This window comes from Acomys minous (assembly GCF_964271855.1).
Source record: "Acomys minous genome assembly, chromosome: 3".
NCBI lineage: Eukaryota > Metazoa > Chordata > Mammalia > Rodentia > Muridae > Acomys > Acomys minous.
In genome coordinates, this window is record NC_140485.1 from 3,878,349 (window position 1) to 3,893,184 (window position 14,836).

At 50.6% G+C, this 14,836-nt stretch overlaps 1 protein-coding gene across 2 annotated transcripts in view; it reads right to left on the minus strand.

Annotated features, from left to right (window-relative positions):
- Positions 1-14,836, minus strand: part of CFAP61 (cilia and flagella associated protein 61) — a 265,410-nt gene that overhangs the window by 226,464 nt on the left and 24,110 nt on the right. The window contains exons 3-6 of one of the 2 annotated variants that reach the window (XM_084774689.1): positions 12,660-12,810; positions 9,935-10,011; positions 9,130-9,197; positions 8,798-8,924 (exon numbers count right to left, since the gene is read on the minus strand). In XM_084774689.1, the coding sequence (XP_084630815.1) occupies positions 8,798-8,924; positions 9,130-9,197; positions 9,935-10,011; positions 12,660-12,810 (423 nt within the window). Of the gene's footprint in view, positions 1-8,797; positions 8,925-9,129; positions 9,198-9,934; positions 10,012-12,659; positions 12,855-14,836 lie in introns of those variants that run through there. The other variant, XM_084774688.1, reaches the window with a different exon arrangement.

Below are 14,836 nucleotides of genomic sequence, written 5' to 3' on the forward strand. Positions count from 1 at the left end.
AGAGCGCCAAGCATCGACAGGCATGCGTGGCTCTCTTCTGAAGATGAAATGTCATGGGGCCTAAGCCCTGCTGCCTGGCTTCTCCATCATGAGGGGTTGTGAGTCGGAACTAACTCTTACTCTCTTAAGTTGTTTTATCACAGCAACAGAAAAGTAACTAAGACAGTACGTAAATGCTTCCTAGGCACTAGACACTGGGCTGAGTGCATCTTCTGTCTTTCCTCCGGTTACCCACATCCTGGGCAGCATCTAGGGAGCAGGTACTAGAAAGTAAAAGAAGCAGATCGTTGTTTGATGGGCTGCTTCTGTGCACTTATAAACAACTGTTCTGATACAATAATGCCTTGCAGAATGAAGTTTTACTATACTTCTGGAAATGAAAGTTCATAAAATCCAAATGAAAAACCACTTTGTGTGTGTGTGTGTGGGGGGGGACAGTAAGATGGCTCAGTGGGTAATAAGAGTGCTTGCTGCCAAGACTGACAACCTGAGTTCAATCCCTGGGACCCAAATGATGAAAGGAGAAAACTGATCCCACAAGCTGTCCTCTGCTCTCCACATGTGTGCATACATGGGCACGCACGCACACACACACACACACACACACACACACACACACACACACACACACACACACACACACACCACACACCACACTCCTTCACTGGTAGGCTCACTGCTCCCCCACATTCCATCTCCGTACCCCGTGGAGAACTGTCCACACATTTAAGCATCCATCAGGGTAATCTCCAGGATGGAAATGTCTTGAAAAGGTAAGTGTTTTACTCGTTTAAGATGGATCTTGTAAAAATGGCACTCATACATATTGAGCACAACTTAAAATATTATTTTGCTATAGCATACTAAAAATTTTTAATAACTGAAAATATCCAGGGCTTGTATATACATACATACAACATACATACATATATGACAAAATAAAAAGAATCTTATGTAGTAATTTATAAAAATTGCTGGGTCTAAGGAAGCAGAGTTCTATTGGTTTTAATATAAACTGATATATTTTGGTCGAACAATTTGTTAACTTTGTTCCTAGACAGATTTTCTCTGTGTAACCCTGGGTGTCTTGGACTCATTTGCAGACCAGGCTGGCCTCAAACTCAAAGCAATCCACCTGCCTCTGCCTCCCTAAGTGCTGGGATTAAAGGCGTGTACCACCAGGCCTGGCTTTTGGTAACTATTTTTAATTTTTAGTATTTCTTTTCCAAAACAATTCTTCTTTTAGGTACCTATCTTATTGGAAATAAAATACCATGATCACCATTTTCCCTCAGTATCTGTTTTATAGAAAACTTGAAAACAAGTAAAATTTTGTCTTAAGTCAGTGTGTCCTGTCATTGTAAGAAATACCTGAGAAAACCAACTTAAGAAAACCTTGTTCTGGCTCTCAGGGAGGAAGGCGTCAGTGTGTCTCAGTGGGAGGGCCGTGATGAGCTGATCCCACATGCCCCTCAGGAGGCCTGCTGATCCCACATGCCCCTCAGGAGGCCTGCTGATCCCACATGCCCCTCAGGAGGCCTGCTGATCCCACATGCCCCTCAGGAGGCCTGCTGATCCCACATGCCCCTCAGGAGGCCTGCTGATCCCACATGCCCCTCAGGAGGCCTGCTGATCCCACATGCCCCTCAGGAGGCCTGCTGATCCCACATGCCCCTCAGGAGGCCTGCTGATCCCACATGCCCCTCAGGAGGCCTGCTGATCCCACATGCCCCTCAGGAGGCCTGCTGATCCCACATGCCCCTCAGGAGGCCTGCTGATCCCACATGCCCCTCAGGAGGCCTGCTGATCCCACATGCCCCTCAGGAGGCCTGCTGATCCCACATGCCCCTCAGGAGGCCTGCTGATCCCACATGCCCCTCAGGAGGCCTGCTGATCCCACATGCCCCTCAGGAGGCCTGCTGATCCCACATGCCCCTCAGGAGGCCTGCTGATCCCACATGCCCCTCAGGAGGCCTGCTGATCCCACATGCCCCTCAGGAGGCCTGCTGATCCCACATGCCCCTCAGGAGGCCTGCTGATCCCACATGCCCCTCAGGAGGCCTGCTGATCCCACATGCCCCTCAGGAGGCCTGCTGATCCCACATGCCCCTCAGGAGGCCTGCTGATCCCACATGCCCCTCAGGAGGCCTGCTGATCCCACATGCCCCTCAGGAGGCCTGCTGATCCCACATGCCCCTCAGGAGGCCTGCTGATCCCACATGCCCCTCAGGAGGCCTGCTGATCCCACATGCCCCTCAGGAGGCCTGCTGATCCCACATGCCCCTCAGGAGGCCTGCTGATCCCACATGCCCCTCAGGAGGCCTGCTGATCCCACATGCCCCTCAGGAGGCCTGCTGATCCCACATGCCCCTCAGGAGGCCTGCTGATCCCACATGCCCCTCAGGAGGCCTGCTGATCCCACATGCCCCTCAGGAGGCCTGCTGATCCCACATGCCCCTCAGGAGGCCTGCTGATCCCACATGCCCCTCAGGAGGCCTGCTGATCCCACATGCCCCTCAGGAGGCCTGCTGATCCCACATGCCCCTCAGGAGGCCTGCTGATCCCACATGCCCCTCAGGAGGCCTGCTGATCCCACATGCCCCTCAGGAGGCCTGCTGATCCCACATGCCCCTCAGGAGGCCTGCTGATCCCACATGCCCCTCAGGAGGCCTGCTGATCCCACATGCCCCTCAGGAGGCCTGCTGATCCCACATGCCCCTCAGGAGGCCTGCTGATCCCACATGCCCCTCAGGAGGCCTGCTGATCCCACATGCCCCTCAGGAGGCCTGCTGATCCCACATGCCCCTCAGGAGGCCTGCTGATCCCACATGCCCCTCAGGAGGCCTGCTGATCCCACATGCCCCTCAGGAGGCCTGCTGATCCCACATGCCCCTCAGGAGGCCTGCTGATCCCACATGCCCCTCAGGAGGCCTGCTGATCCCACATGCCCCTCAGGAGGCCTGCTCGCTCCTGGCCTCCCACTCTTCCCTTTCACTCCACTCAAGCCTCCAGGTGGTGCTGCCCACACTCGGGCATCTTCACCTTAGCAATTCTCGCCGGAAACTCCCTCACAAATACAGTCTCCTAGGGCAACACTCTCAAGGTGACGATCAAGACCAGCCACTACCATTTCTATAAGTAACTAACAAGTAAATGAACTATAGCCACACAATCGCAGGCCATCTTGGAACAGGAGGTCATCAGAAAGAACAAAATACATTTTTAATGGTTTTATTATCATAAGCTACGTATGACAACGGAACGGGGTATGACGTTTTCGTACATGATGACGCATTTTGATCTCTACGCCCCGAATTACCTTCTCCTGCCCCTCCCACTCCCAGGACTGTCTCCCTCTTCCCCACAAAGCCCACCGTCTACCTTCACTTTTTTCTTTTAATTGGTGACCCAGTGACGTTGCTGGGCCTGCATCCAGGGGCATGAGTGAGAAGTTAGTTATAGGAACAAGGGGAATTCCCTGAAGGAAATGCCATCCCCCCTCAGTAACCATCAACTGCCTATAGCTCCTCGGACAAAGCAGGGCTAGCTGTTATAGTAAGTGCGCCATTAACAGAGCATGTGATCACAACAGGGCCCACAGAGGCCAGAGGGAGACACTGAATCCTGTGGAACTAAAGTCACAGTTGTGAGCTGCCATATGGGTGCTGTGAACAACAAGTGGTCCTAACTACTGAGCCATTTCTCCAGTCCCCCCCTCACCCCACCCCTGGTATTTCTCCAGTCCCCCCCTCTCCCCACCCCTGGTATTTCTCCAGTCCCCCCCTCACCCCACCCCTGGTATTTCTCCAGTCCCCCCCTCACCCCACCCCTGGTATTTCTCCAGTCCCCCCCCCACCCCTGGTATTTCTCCAGTCCCCCCCCCACCCCTGGTATTTCTCCAGTCCCCCCCCACCCCACCCCTGGTATTTCTCCAGTCCCCCCCCACCCCACCCCTGGTATTTCTCCAGTCCCCCCCCACCCCACCCCTGGTATTTCTCCAGTCCCCCCCCACCCCACCCCTGGTATTTCTCCAGTCCCCCCCCCACCCCACCCCTGGTATTTCTCCAGTCCCCCCCCACCCCACCCCTGGTATTTCTCCAGTCCCCCCCCACCCCACCCCTGGTATTTCTCCAGTCCCCCCACCTCACCCCACCCCTGGTATTTCTCCAGTCCCCCCCTCACCCCACCCCTGGTATTTCTCCAGTCCCCCCCTCACCCCACCCCTGGTATTTCTCCAGTCCCCCACCTCACCCCACCCCTGGTATTTCTCCAGTCCCCCCCCTCACCCCACCCCTGTATTTCTCCAGTCCCCCCCTCACCCCACCCCTGGTATTTCTCCAGTCCCCCCCTCACCCCACCCCTGATATTTCTCCAGTCCCCCCCTCACCCCACCCCTGATATTTCTCCAGTCCCCCCCTCACCCCACCCCTGATATTTCTCCAGTCCCCACCTCACCCCACCCCTGGTATTTCTCCAGTCCCCCCCTCACCCCACCCCTGATATTTCTCCAGTCCCCCCCTCACCCCACCCCTGATATTTCTCCAGTCCCCCCCTCACCCCACCCCTGATATTTCTCCAGTCCCCACCTCACCCCACCCCTGGTATTTCTCCAGTCCCCACCTCACCCCACCCCTGGTATTTCTCCAGTCCCCCCCCTCACCCCACCCCTGTATTTCTCCAGTCCCCACCTCACCCCACCCCTGATATTTCTCCAGTCCCCACCTCACCCCACCCCTGGTATTTCTCCAGTCCCCACCTCACCCCACCCCTGGTATTTCTCCAGTCCCCACCTCACCCCACCCCTGGTATTTCTCCAGTCCCCCCCCTCACCCCACCCCTGGTATTTCTCCAGTCCCCACCTCACCCCACCCCTGATATTTCTCCAGTCCCCACCTCACCCCACCCCTGGTATTTCTCCAGTCCCCCACCTCACCCCACCCCTGGTATTTCTCCAGTCCCCCCCTCACCCCACCCCTGTATTTCTCCAGTCCCCCCCTCACCCCACCCCTGGTATTTCTCCAGTCCCCCACCTCACCCCACCCCTGGTATTTCTCCAGTCCCCCACCTCACCCCACCCCTGGTATTTCTCCAGTCCCCCCCCTCACCCCACCCCTGGTATTTCTCCAGTCCCCCACCTCACCCTACCCCTGTATTTCTCCAGTCCCCCCCTCACCCCACCCCTGGTATTTCTCCAGTCCCCCCCCTCACCCCACCCCTGGTATTTCTCCAGTCCCCCCCCTCACCCCACCCCTGTATTTCTCCAGTCCCCCCCTCACCCCACCCCTGGTATTTCTCCAGTCCCCCCCCTCACCCCACCCCTGTATTTCTCCAGTCCCCCCCTCACCCCACCCCTGTATTTCTCCAGTCCCCCCCTCACCCCACCCCTGGTATTTCTCCAGTCCCCCCCCTCACCCCACCCCTGTATTTCTCCAGTCCCCCCCTCACCCCACCCCTGGTATTTCTCCAGTCCCCCCACCTCACCCTACCCCTGTATTTCTCCAGTCCCCCCCTCACCCCACCCCTGGTATTTCTCCAGTCCCCCCCCTCACCCCACCCCTGGTATTTCTCCAGTCCCCCCCTCACCCCACCCCTGGTATTTCTCCAGTCCCCCCACCTCACCCCACCCCTGGTATTTCTCCAGTCCCCCCACCTCACCCCACCCCTGGTATTTCTCCAGTCCCCCCACCTCACCCCACCCCTGGTATTTCTCCAGTCCCCCCCTCACCCCACCCCTGTATTTCTCCAGTCCCCCCCCTCACCCCACCCCTGGTATTTCTCCAGTCCCCCCCTCACCCCACCCCTGGTATTTCTCCAGTCCCCCCCCTCACCCCATCCAATCCCACCCCACCCCTCCCCACCCCACTACACCCTCTCCGTGTAGCCCAGGATGGGCTTTGACTGAGGATTCTTCTGCTTTTGCTTCCTAAGTGCTGGGGTACAGGCCTGTAACAACACGCCAGGCTCAGAGGTAATGTTTTCTCCCCCCAAATCTGAGTGGTTTTCTTGTTCTTTGCAGATCTAAGCCTGAATCCAGGACCTTACACACAGCGAGCAAGCACTCTGCCTGCCAGTGTGTTTTGTTGTTGTTTGTGTAGGAAGCATTTGGTTGAATCCTCGGCTGCAGAACATCTCTGGAGGGAGGGTGTCAGCAGTTCCTGCATGTGTACCTAGCTATAAAGAATTTTAATTCCTAACAGTTTTGTGATTTGAGAATATGGTTCATTTACTAAGAGATAATAGAAAATAGATAGTAAAATACATAGATAGTAAATAGATAGTAAAATAGATAGTAAATAGTAAAAATAACAGGGACAAACTCAAAGATTTTAGAGTAAAATTAAGTTAAGAGTTTATTAGATTTCCTAAAAATTTCTCTTATGAAAATTTCCCATTAAAAACTGCCAATTTGTGAATATGTTATCAGTAAAATTTCTTTAAGGAGTGCAACTTCCTGAGCAGCCAAGGATGTCCCTGCTGGGGAGCAGCCCTTCCTCCCACACACAGAAGAGCAGCCACACCTGCCTTTCTGCCTGGTAGTGGCCATTCCAGGGTCTCCTGCCTCCACACCACTGCCTGCTCTGCCCCTTTGGTTGAATTCTGATTCACCCCCCTTGACCAAACTCAAGATGTCATCTTCTTTGCAAAGTCTTCATTTCTTTTAAGTTAGCTTTTTCATGGAGGTGTGATAACAGGTAAGAAAGTGCATGATTTTCAGAATAAAGGGTGATGCCTGCAGACCACTGCACATGTAGCTGTCAGTGCACGCAGCACTGCCACACCCCTGCACAATCCCCTCTTGTCCCTCTCAGTCTCACTTTCCACCAACCTGATTTCTGCAGTTAGCTCTACCTGTTGTATACATCATACAACTTGAGGTAATCGGAATATACGCCCCCCCCCCCCCGCCGCCTTCTTTTATTCAGCATGAATCTTCTGAAATTGATTCATGCTGTGGCCACAGAAGCAGCTCACTCTGCGATGGGGCTTGTGTCCACTGCATGGAGGTACCACAGTGTGTGTGAGTAAACACTCAGCGGGCTAGTCTTCAGTGAAGAGGGCATATGAATGAGGCTGTGTTTGTTTCTGTTTTCTTCCCTCTTATAAACTAAATGTCCTTACAAGTTTATGCAGACAGGACCCTCCCCTCCACTAAACTCTCTGTCCCTTTGTGATATATGTAGTGCTGCAATTAACCGCAGGAAACTGCATCCGGTAGGCAAGGCCCCAGCCCCTGCAATAAATAATATCCAGTGCTTCTTGGACTGTTACATGTAAGCAGAGGTAAACTAAGAGCCAGACTTGCACTGGGTCATACACAGTCGCAGCAGTTCTGTGCTGTGGAAACACACTACACAGCTGACAGAGAGGCACGTGGCCCCCACAGCATCAGTGAGTGGTGGGACCTAGATCAGAATCTGGGCCTAGAATGCCATCATCACATGCTCTTAAAGCTGTGCTGTAGTACTGCACGCTCTTGCTCGTGTAAAACGGCCAAATCTGATGCTTTTCTAAAATATTCCCCAAATATGGTATTGTCCTTTCCTTCAAAAGAGCATATAACCTATTTTTCCAGGAAGCCAGGAATCGGAGGTTATTAACAGCCCAGTCATTTGCTACGTGTTGGGCCAGGCCATAGCAAGCTCCCACAACCAGGACCAGAGGTGCCGAAAGCCCAAGTGGCCTCTGTGTTATCTGTGTGACTGAGACCAGCCCAGATCCTCCCTTAAACTATTAAGCTAAAGCAGGTAGCCTCTCTCCAGAACTCTTCTTGGAAGAAATGACATATACCCTGAGTTCAGCTTTGATATAATCACACTTCCTTGTGCACTGAGGATTATATTGCACCAGGAAACTTTTTCCCCCAAATTATACTATGTTTAAATATACTGGCAATGAACCACCTGGTGTCAGACTCCCTGAAGTTTGATCCAAATTGACAAAGTCCATCTGAAACAAGTTTTCATTCTTATCTCTTGGACGGTCATTTCCCCGCCTGTCTACACCTGCAGCCCCCACCCCTCAGTGGCTGTGCACAACGCCTTACAGACACAGCTGTGTGGCACTGACTGTCAAACCAACATGGGGCCTCTCCATCACAGCTACCTCAGGGTGGAGGGCCTCCTGATACACAGCTGACTTCCTTCAGGACAAGCATCCCAAGAGAACCAGGCAGAAACTTCCAAGATTTAGTGTGCCCTTCTACCAAGCTGTGCTGGTGAGAGCACTCCCAACTTCCCAGAGTCATGCAGAAGGCATCCACATGCCACCAGATGACAAGAGACCTGGGGATGTCATACCATAGGGGAGGAAGCAGGGCGGAAGATGACACAGGGCTATCTTGGAAAGCGTACTTTGCCACAGCTATACCCTTAAGCTGCTACACTGGGGGAATGTCACTGGGGACACTGATGGTTAAGACAGCAACTGAAACACTCCTCTTGGAGACCACAGCATCATTATTCATTAAGTGCCAGGACACAAGTGAGTTTTAGTAGGAAAACTAAACAGACAGATTCATTTTCCAGTTTGTTTTATTTGAAAGTCTTCTTACTCACTTAAGGACTGCTTTTTAAAAGCCCCTATCAGTAAATGCATAACTCTGCAGCCACACAGAACCAAATGAAGCCACAAGACAGTCTCGCTAATTATGCTACCCAGGGAGACTCTAAGAATCTCCATAGCAAAGTTATGAGTATCATAAAAATTTAATCTAACTGATTGAGGAGCCCTTAAAAAGTCTCCTATAAAAGTACCATCCCGTGAGGCTTGTGTCACACAGGCACTGTGCCACCCATACCTGGCTTTGCGAATGTGCAGCTGAGGGTAGTGGTTATGCCTGTGACATATGTGCACTGCAAAGTCTTCATCGTAGTTCAGACACGGCATGTTCCCGACTTGGTCAAATACCGTTATTAGAGTTGATCCTACATCACAGAAAGAGAGAAATGTGTCCTTGTTTAATCAAGGGATAACTTTAGGATTTCAGAACAAAATGTGGTCCCCACTCCACATTACTGGTCATAAGAAAGTGCATGCACGACATGCTTCAAGTCTGGTGGCCGATCTTCTCCCCGTTCCCACAGGTGCTATTTGAAGCTTAAGTCCCCTGTCATCTGCTGGGGACCTTACCTAGGTTCACATGCATTGGCACTATGACGAATATGAAGTACAGTTCAGGAACTGCCTTGAACACAGTCCTGGGGAGGAAAGATGGGGGGGGGGGGAACAGGGTTAGTAACAAAGCACTCACGAGGTGTCTGCAAAGTCACGTGGACTCAGTTGCTCTGCCAAGGCCAGAGCGTCTCCTAGGCTATTTCTTTCCCTTTTACTTTTCCTTCGATTGCAAAGAGCTCCTCTCCTGTCTGTCTGGTGGAGGTTGAAAGAAGAAAGGGCATGATGTCCAAGCAGCACACCAGATTTCTGCTGACATTAACCTTTGACCTGGCATCTGGACGGTCTGGTGTGACATTACAAAGTGACTTGAAAGCTGAGCCACCCCCACCCCCCACCCCGAGGTCTGTACAGGCTGTCCATGGCCCTCCTCCTCTTCTTTCCACACACCCTATTATTCTGGATGTTTCTGCAGGCTGTCATGTCAATATGAACTTCTAAAGAGAAGACCAAGGAAATCTTATTTTGAAAGCATGTACGTTTGTGAGGCTTGACTTCTTCCTGACCATCCAATGTATTTCTTTAAATTACTGTACTACCTGTTGGCCTCAAATGATAGCAATTTAAAATGGGGTCTCAATGGAGACCAAATATAAAGAATTAGATTCCTTTCTTTGAGAAATACAGCTGCTCTAAAAGTAAGAGGGTTAATATTGTGATAAACTATAAGCAAATTAAATACTCCAAAGAACTTCATGTCATTTGAAGAATATTTCATAAGGCGCCTTTCCTGACCACCATCTATAAGGTGCCCTCCACTCACCGAATTATCTCTTTGAGGCAGCCAGTGGCGTACTCATCCACAGCCACAAAGAAGTGCATAAACAGTGTGTTCAGGGGCTGCAGGAGAAAAAGAACACAGGTGAAAGGCTGGACCCAGACACAGCAGAGCTGGGCAGCACCAGTGGGTGACAGCTTACATCAATGTGGCAGGACACCCAGGTGGCAGGTGAAGCCAGTGTGTCACTTCACTCACTGCCTTCTGCTGGACTAGCACAGGATTATTTAAGGAAACGAGGATTCTGCGTCTGGAGTGCCCAGCCCTTGCTGCTGCCCTCAGGCATGCACTGTGGGCAGGGAAGGGCCTGCCGCGGAGTGAAATCGATTATGGGCTCCAGAGTCTTGCCTTTGGGGTGTCTACGCCAAGTGAAAAGCAATCACCCTTTCCCTCGGGCTCCTGAGCCAGCAGCTGCTGCTCTGTTCATGGGACACCAGGGAGAGATTCTCTTATGAAACTGAAGGACGGAGGCCAGATGCCGCATTAGGAATCCAAAGGCTTTTTTTGTTCAACATTCCCAGAGTCCACGTGAAATTATTACTCCCGGGATCCAGAAAACCTGGGGAGTTAAGGACTCAGAGAAGCAAGAGTCTCACTCGGCCTTCAGCAGCTGAGTCTTAAAAGAGCTGCATCCCCTGTGTTCTGGGGATTAACTGGCCTACAGGAGAACAGTACCCCGGCACAGCCGTCTCTTGGATGTAGTTGAGTGCTGAGAGAAGTCCCTGCACTGGCCGTGTTCCTCCATTTCTTAGAAAAGCTGCTCGGTGTCAGTTTCTGATGTCAGCTCCAGGACCTCTGTGGACACCAGAATCGAAGGATGCTCAACTCCGGTCCCTGTGTGCAATGGTGTAGCGTCTGTGTACACCTGGCATATGTCTCTAATGTGCATTACTTACCATGTCTAACAGAGTGTAAGTGTGACCTGAGCGGATGTTCTATCATGCTGTTTGGAGAGAGCAAGGAGAAGCTCTGCCTTTGTTTGACACATGTACAAGTTTACAAAATACTTTTCACTGTTACTCAGTTGGGCCCATGGGTGTGAGACCTGGTGATGGAGGGAGCTGACTGTAGTTTTCTAGGTATCCTGGGGTTACCAACTACACAGCCCTGTGCTGCCTCCACTTCTGTCGCAGGACATGTGACCCGGAAGCACTCACCAGGAACTGGCAGAGAAGAATGGTGAGCTTGACCTGTGGCCTTGAAAACTCCCAAACAGCACAAACTCCAAAGTCCAGACAACAACATACAAAAGGGGTCTGAGCACTCTCTATGCATTAATGCCGTTACTCCCAGAACCTTTCTGGGCTGAACAGGGATGACTTCGGAGCACATGGCTTCCTACTTACCTGATCCATCCCCAAACTGAGGATTTACTCTTTAAACATCTTTAAGACAAAACCCCTAACTTCAGTTGCAAATACTAATGAGAGAGAAAATACACTGATGCTTAATTAAGGCTTAATCAGGGCTGCTCAGCAGAAAAATAATGTTACTTAGAAATGCAACCCAAAATGTAATTCCTCATTTTCTGGCAAGGATATTGAAAAAGAGTGGAGTTGGGGCCAAGGAGATGGCTCCGTGGGTAAAAGCACTTGCATGCAAGCGTGAAGATGTGAGTTCAAATCCCTAGACCCCACACAGAAAAGCCAGAGATGCGGTACACTTGTCTACATTCCTGGCGTTCCTACAGGAGCATGCGGGGAGGAGAAGGGCAAATTCCTGGGAGCTTGAGGCCCAGCTGACTTGGCAAGTGCAGCTGAAAAATAACAAAATTGAGAGCCTGGCACAAATAAGGAAGAGGCAAGGACCGACAGCTGAGTCTGGCCTGACCTCCACGGACATGCCACGGCATACATGCACCCACATTCACACATACGAATGTGCATATATGTGTATCATAGTCATATGCACACATGCACACAAGAATAAGGATAAGTACACATGCTTATTTTAAATGTTTTTCTTAACCTAATATGTTCAGTACATAATTAATGCAAAATATGAAAATTATTATATTTGATTATTTATTTACTTTGAGACAAGGTCTTGTGACAGAGACCTGGTTGGCTAGTTACTCACTCTATAACACTAACTTAAAATCACAGCAATCCTCCTGCTTCAGCCTTTCACCTATTGTGATTACAGGCATGCGGTACCATACCTGGATAATTTATATAAAAAGCACCATTCATAGCATATTTCATGGTTTTTTCTACTAATTACTTTAAATCTAGTGTGTTTTTATATTTACAACACATCCCAGTCTGGACTAGCAAACTCCAAACCCATAATGGCCTCCTGAAGTCAAAGGCACTGTACTCTACCAGGGCACTTCAAATGTCATAGAATCTGACTAAGTCTGAAGCTCTGTTGCCATTTCTAGGGCAACTGCCTAGGCGACAGGGGCCTTCCTGGTGTATCACACACACCAGTGGAATGCTGACACATGAATTCCTTACTTGCAGCTCTTGCTACCTTAAGAGCAGGAGGTGGGCCTTGGGGGCGGCTGGCTGATGGGGCTACCATACACCCACCGTACACCCGCCAGCCTCTGGACCCCAGCATCCTATCACTTTGTTTTTAACTGTCACAATGCTTTTGGCGTGAGTGTTGGCTTTCTCGACCCAGAAACTGAAATGACACCGTGTGGGCCCAGGCCCTCCCTTCCACAGTCGGTCTGTCCTAACTAGCATGCTTTGTGCTTCCTCACCGTGCAGGGGAGCTCACTGTCAAGCTCCCGGAACACTGATATCCAGTCGTCCTGCTTGGCAACATTCCAGTTGGGATAGTCCAAGAAGATGGCGTTCGCCATGATCTCCTCCTTGTCATTGCAGAGGGTAACAGCAAGGTTGGCCTTTTCTCTGTGAAAATGGTGAAAAGGCATACGTGAGGAGGGACAACTGAAGCTGAGGTGATGGCAGCCTGTCATCTTCCTCAGCCTCCTGCTGCTGCTGACAGCTGAAAGTTTGGGGAGGTGTTCAGGGAATATAAAGTCATCAACCAAGCTATTGTTTAAACCTGGGTTTCCGCGGTAGTGTTGTGTTTATCACTGTAAGCATCTGAAAGCCTTCCTCCCTTTGCACACTGGGCAGAAGACCTGTCTAGTGCACATTTTCTCCCTTCTCTGTGCTGACCTACACTCACAGCTACAGTGGCCAACTGTCCTTTGTTTGCAACTGAGGTGGCACTCAGGATATGAGACTTCATGCTAAAAGCCAGCAAAGTCCTGGGCAAACCGGGGTGGGCCAGTCTCCTGCTCACAGTGGCAAAGCTGCACTTAGTTCCGGCTTTATGGGCATTCTTAGGTAGTTGTGCTAAAGCCCCAGAACAGGTGCCAAGGCTGAGTCACAGAGAACCTGAGCACCTACAGCCACGAGGTTGCTTTCTATTGCTGTGCTAAGCACCAGAACCAAAAGAACTGGGGGAGAGAAGGGTTTATATTTCATCTTACACTTCCAGGTCACAGACCACCACTACGGGAAGTCAGGAGGAACTTACAGGCGAAACAACAGAGGAATGGTCCTTACTGGCACCCATGCTTGAGGGTGCACACTTGAGTTCACCCCCCCAATCCCCCTCTCAGGATTGAACTTTGAACCTGGGGTTTCACCAATGTTAGGCAAGTACTCTCCCATCAAGCTACATCTCTAGCCCCTCAGCTGCCTCCTTCCTTTTATTTAAAGGTTGTTGTTGTTGTTATTATTATTATTATTATTATTTAGTAATAATATATAAAATAGCATGTGGAACCCAGAGGCAGTGGATACCATTATTATTATTATTATTATTATTATTATTATTATTTAGTAATAATATGTGGAATAGCATGTGGAACCCAGAGGCAGTGGATACCACCATTATTATCATTATCATTATTATTATTATTATTATTATTATTATTATATTATGTAATAATATGTGGAATAGCACGTGGAACCCAGAGGCAGTGGAGGATACCCTGGAGACGGCCAGGAACTGAACTAGGATCTCTGTAAGAGCAACCAAGTGCTCTTAAGTGATGAACAATCTCTCCTCAGCCCCAAGCTACCTTTCTCATCCCAGGCCCCACCTGTGTAGAAATAGCACCCTCAGTGTGGTGCCCTTCTCTATCAGTTAGAAATCAAGAAAATGCCCAAAGGCATGCCCCCAGGCCAAAGTGATGGAGGCAGTCCCTCAGTTATCGGTCCTTCTTCCAGATGTGTCTCCTTGACAACCAAGACCATCCATCACCTGATACAGCTGCAGAGAGAGAGACCCAGAGGGGTCTTGTGTAGGCTACGGTTTCCTGGTGCTTTAATCGAGCGCAGTATGAGAGGTAGCAGCCTCCCAGCTGTAGCTGTGGCTGGCTGTCCCAGGGGACAACCTCAACCATGCTGCCCACCTGCCCAGCCTTGTGGTCACCAAGACAGCAAAAGCTATGACTCAAGTCAGGAGATAGCTTAGCACATAAAGAACATATGCATATAAATTTAAAGGCAATTTTCACTTGCTTAGCTGAATGAAATTATTATCTTTAAAGACTCCTTCAAAGTCAGATGATGTCAGGAGTTAGTGTATTCCACAGCTAGCCAATGACTGTCAACATTTCCCTTCCCCCGCCTTGACTCTCTTTCTCAAAGGGAAGTAAATTTCATTGTTTAGGCCAGGCTGACCTCAAACTCCCTGTCCCCTTGCCTTAGCACACCTGGCTCAGACTTCTCTGTGTTGGGGGTAGTTTTACATTAGAATACATAGTGTGTGTGTGTGTGTGTGTATTGTGTGTGTGTGTGTGTGTGTGTGTGTGTGTGTGTGTGTGTGTGTGTGTTTAATGTAAATGCAAGAGCCAGTGCAGTGGCAGACACCTGTAATCCCTGTCCTCAGAGCAGTAAAAGCAGGTGGATCACTGTG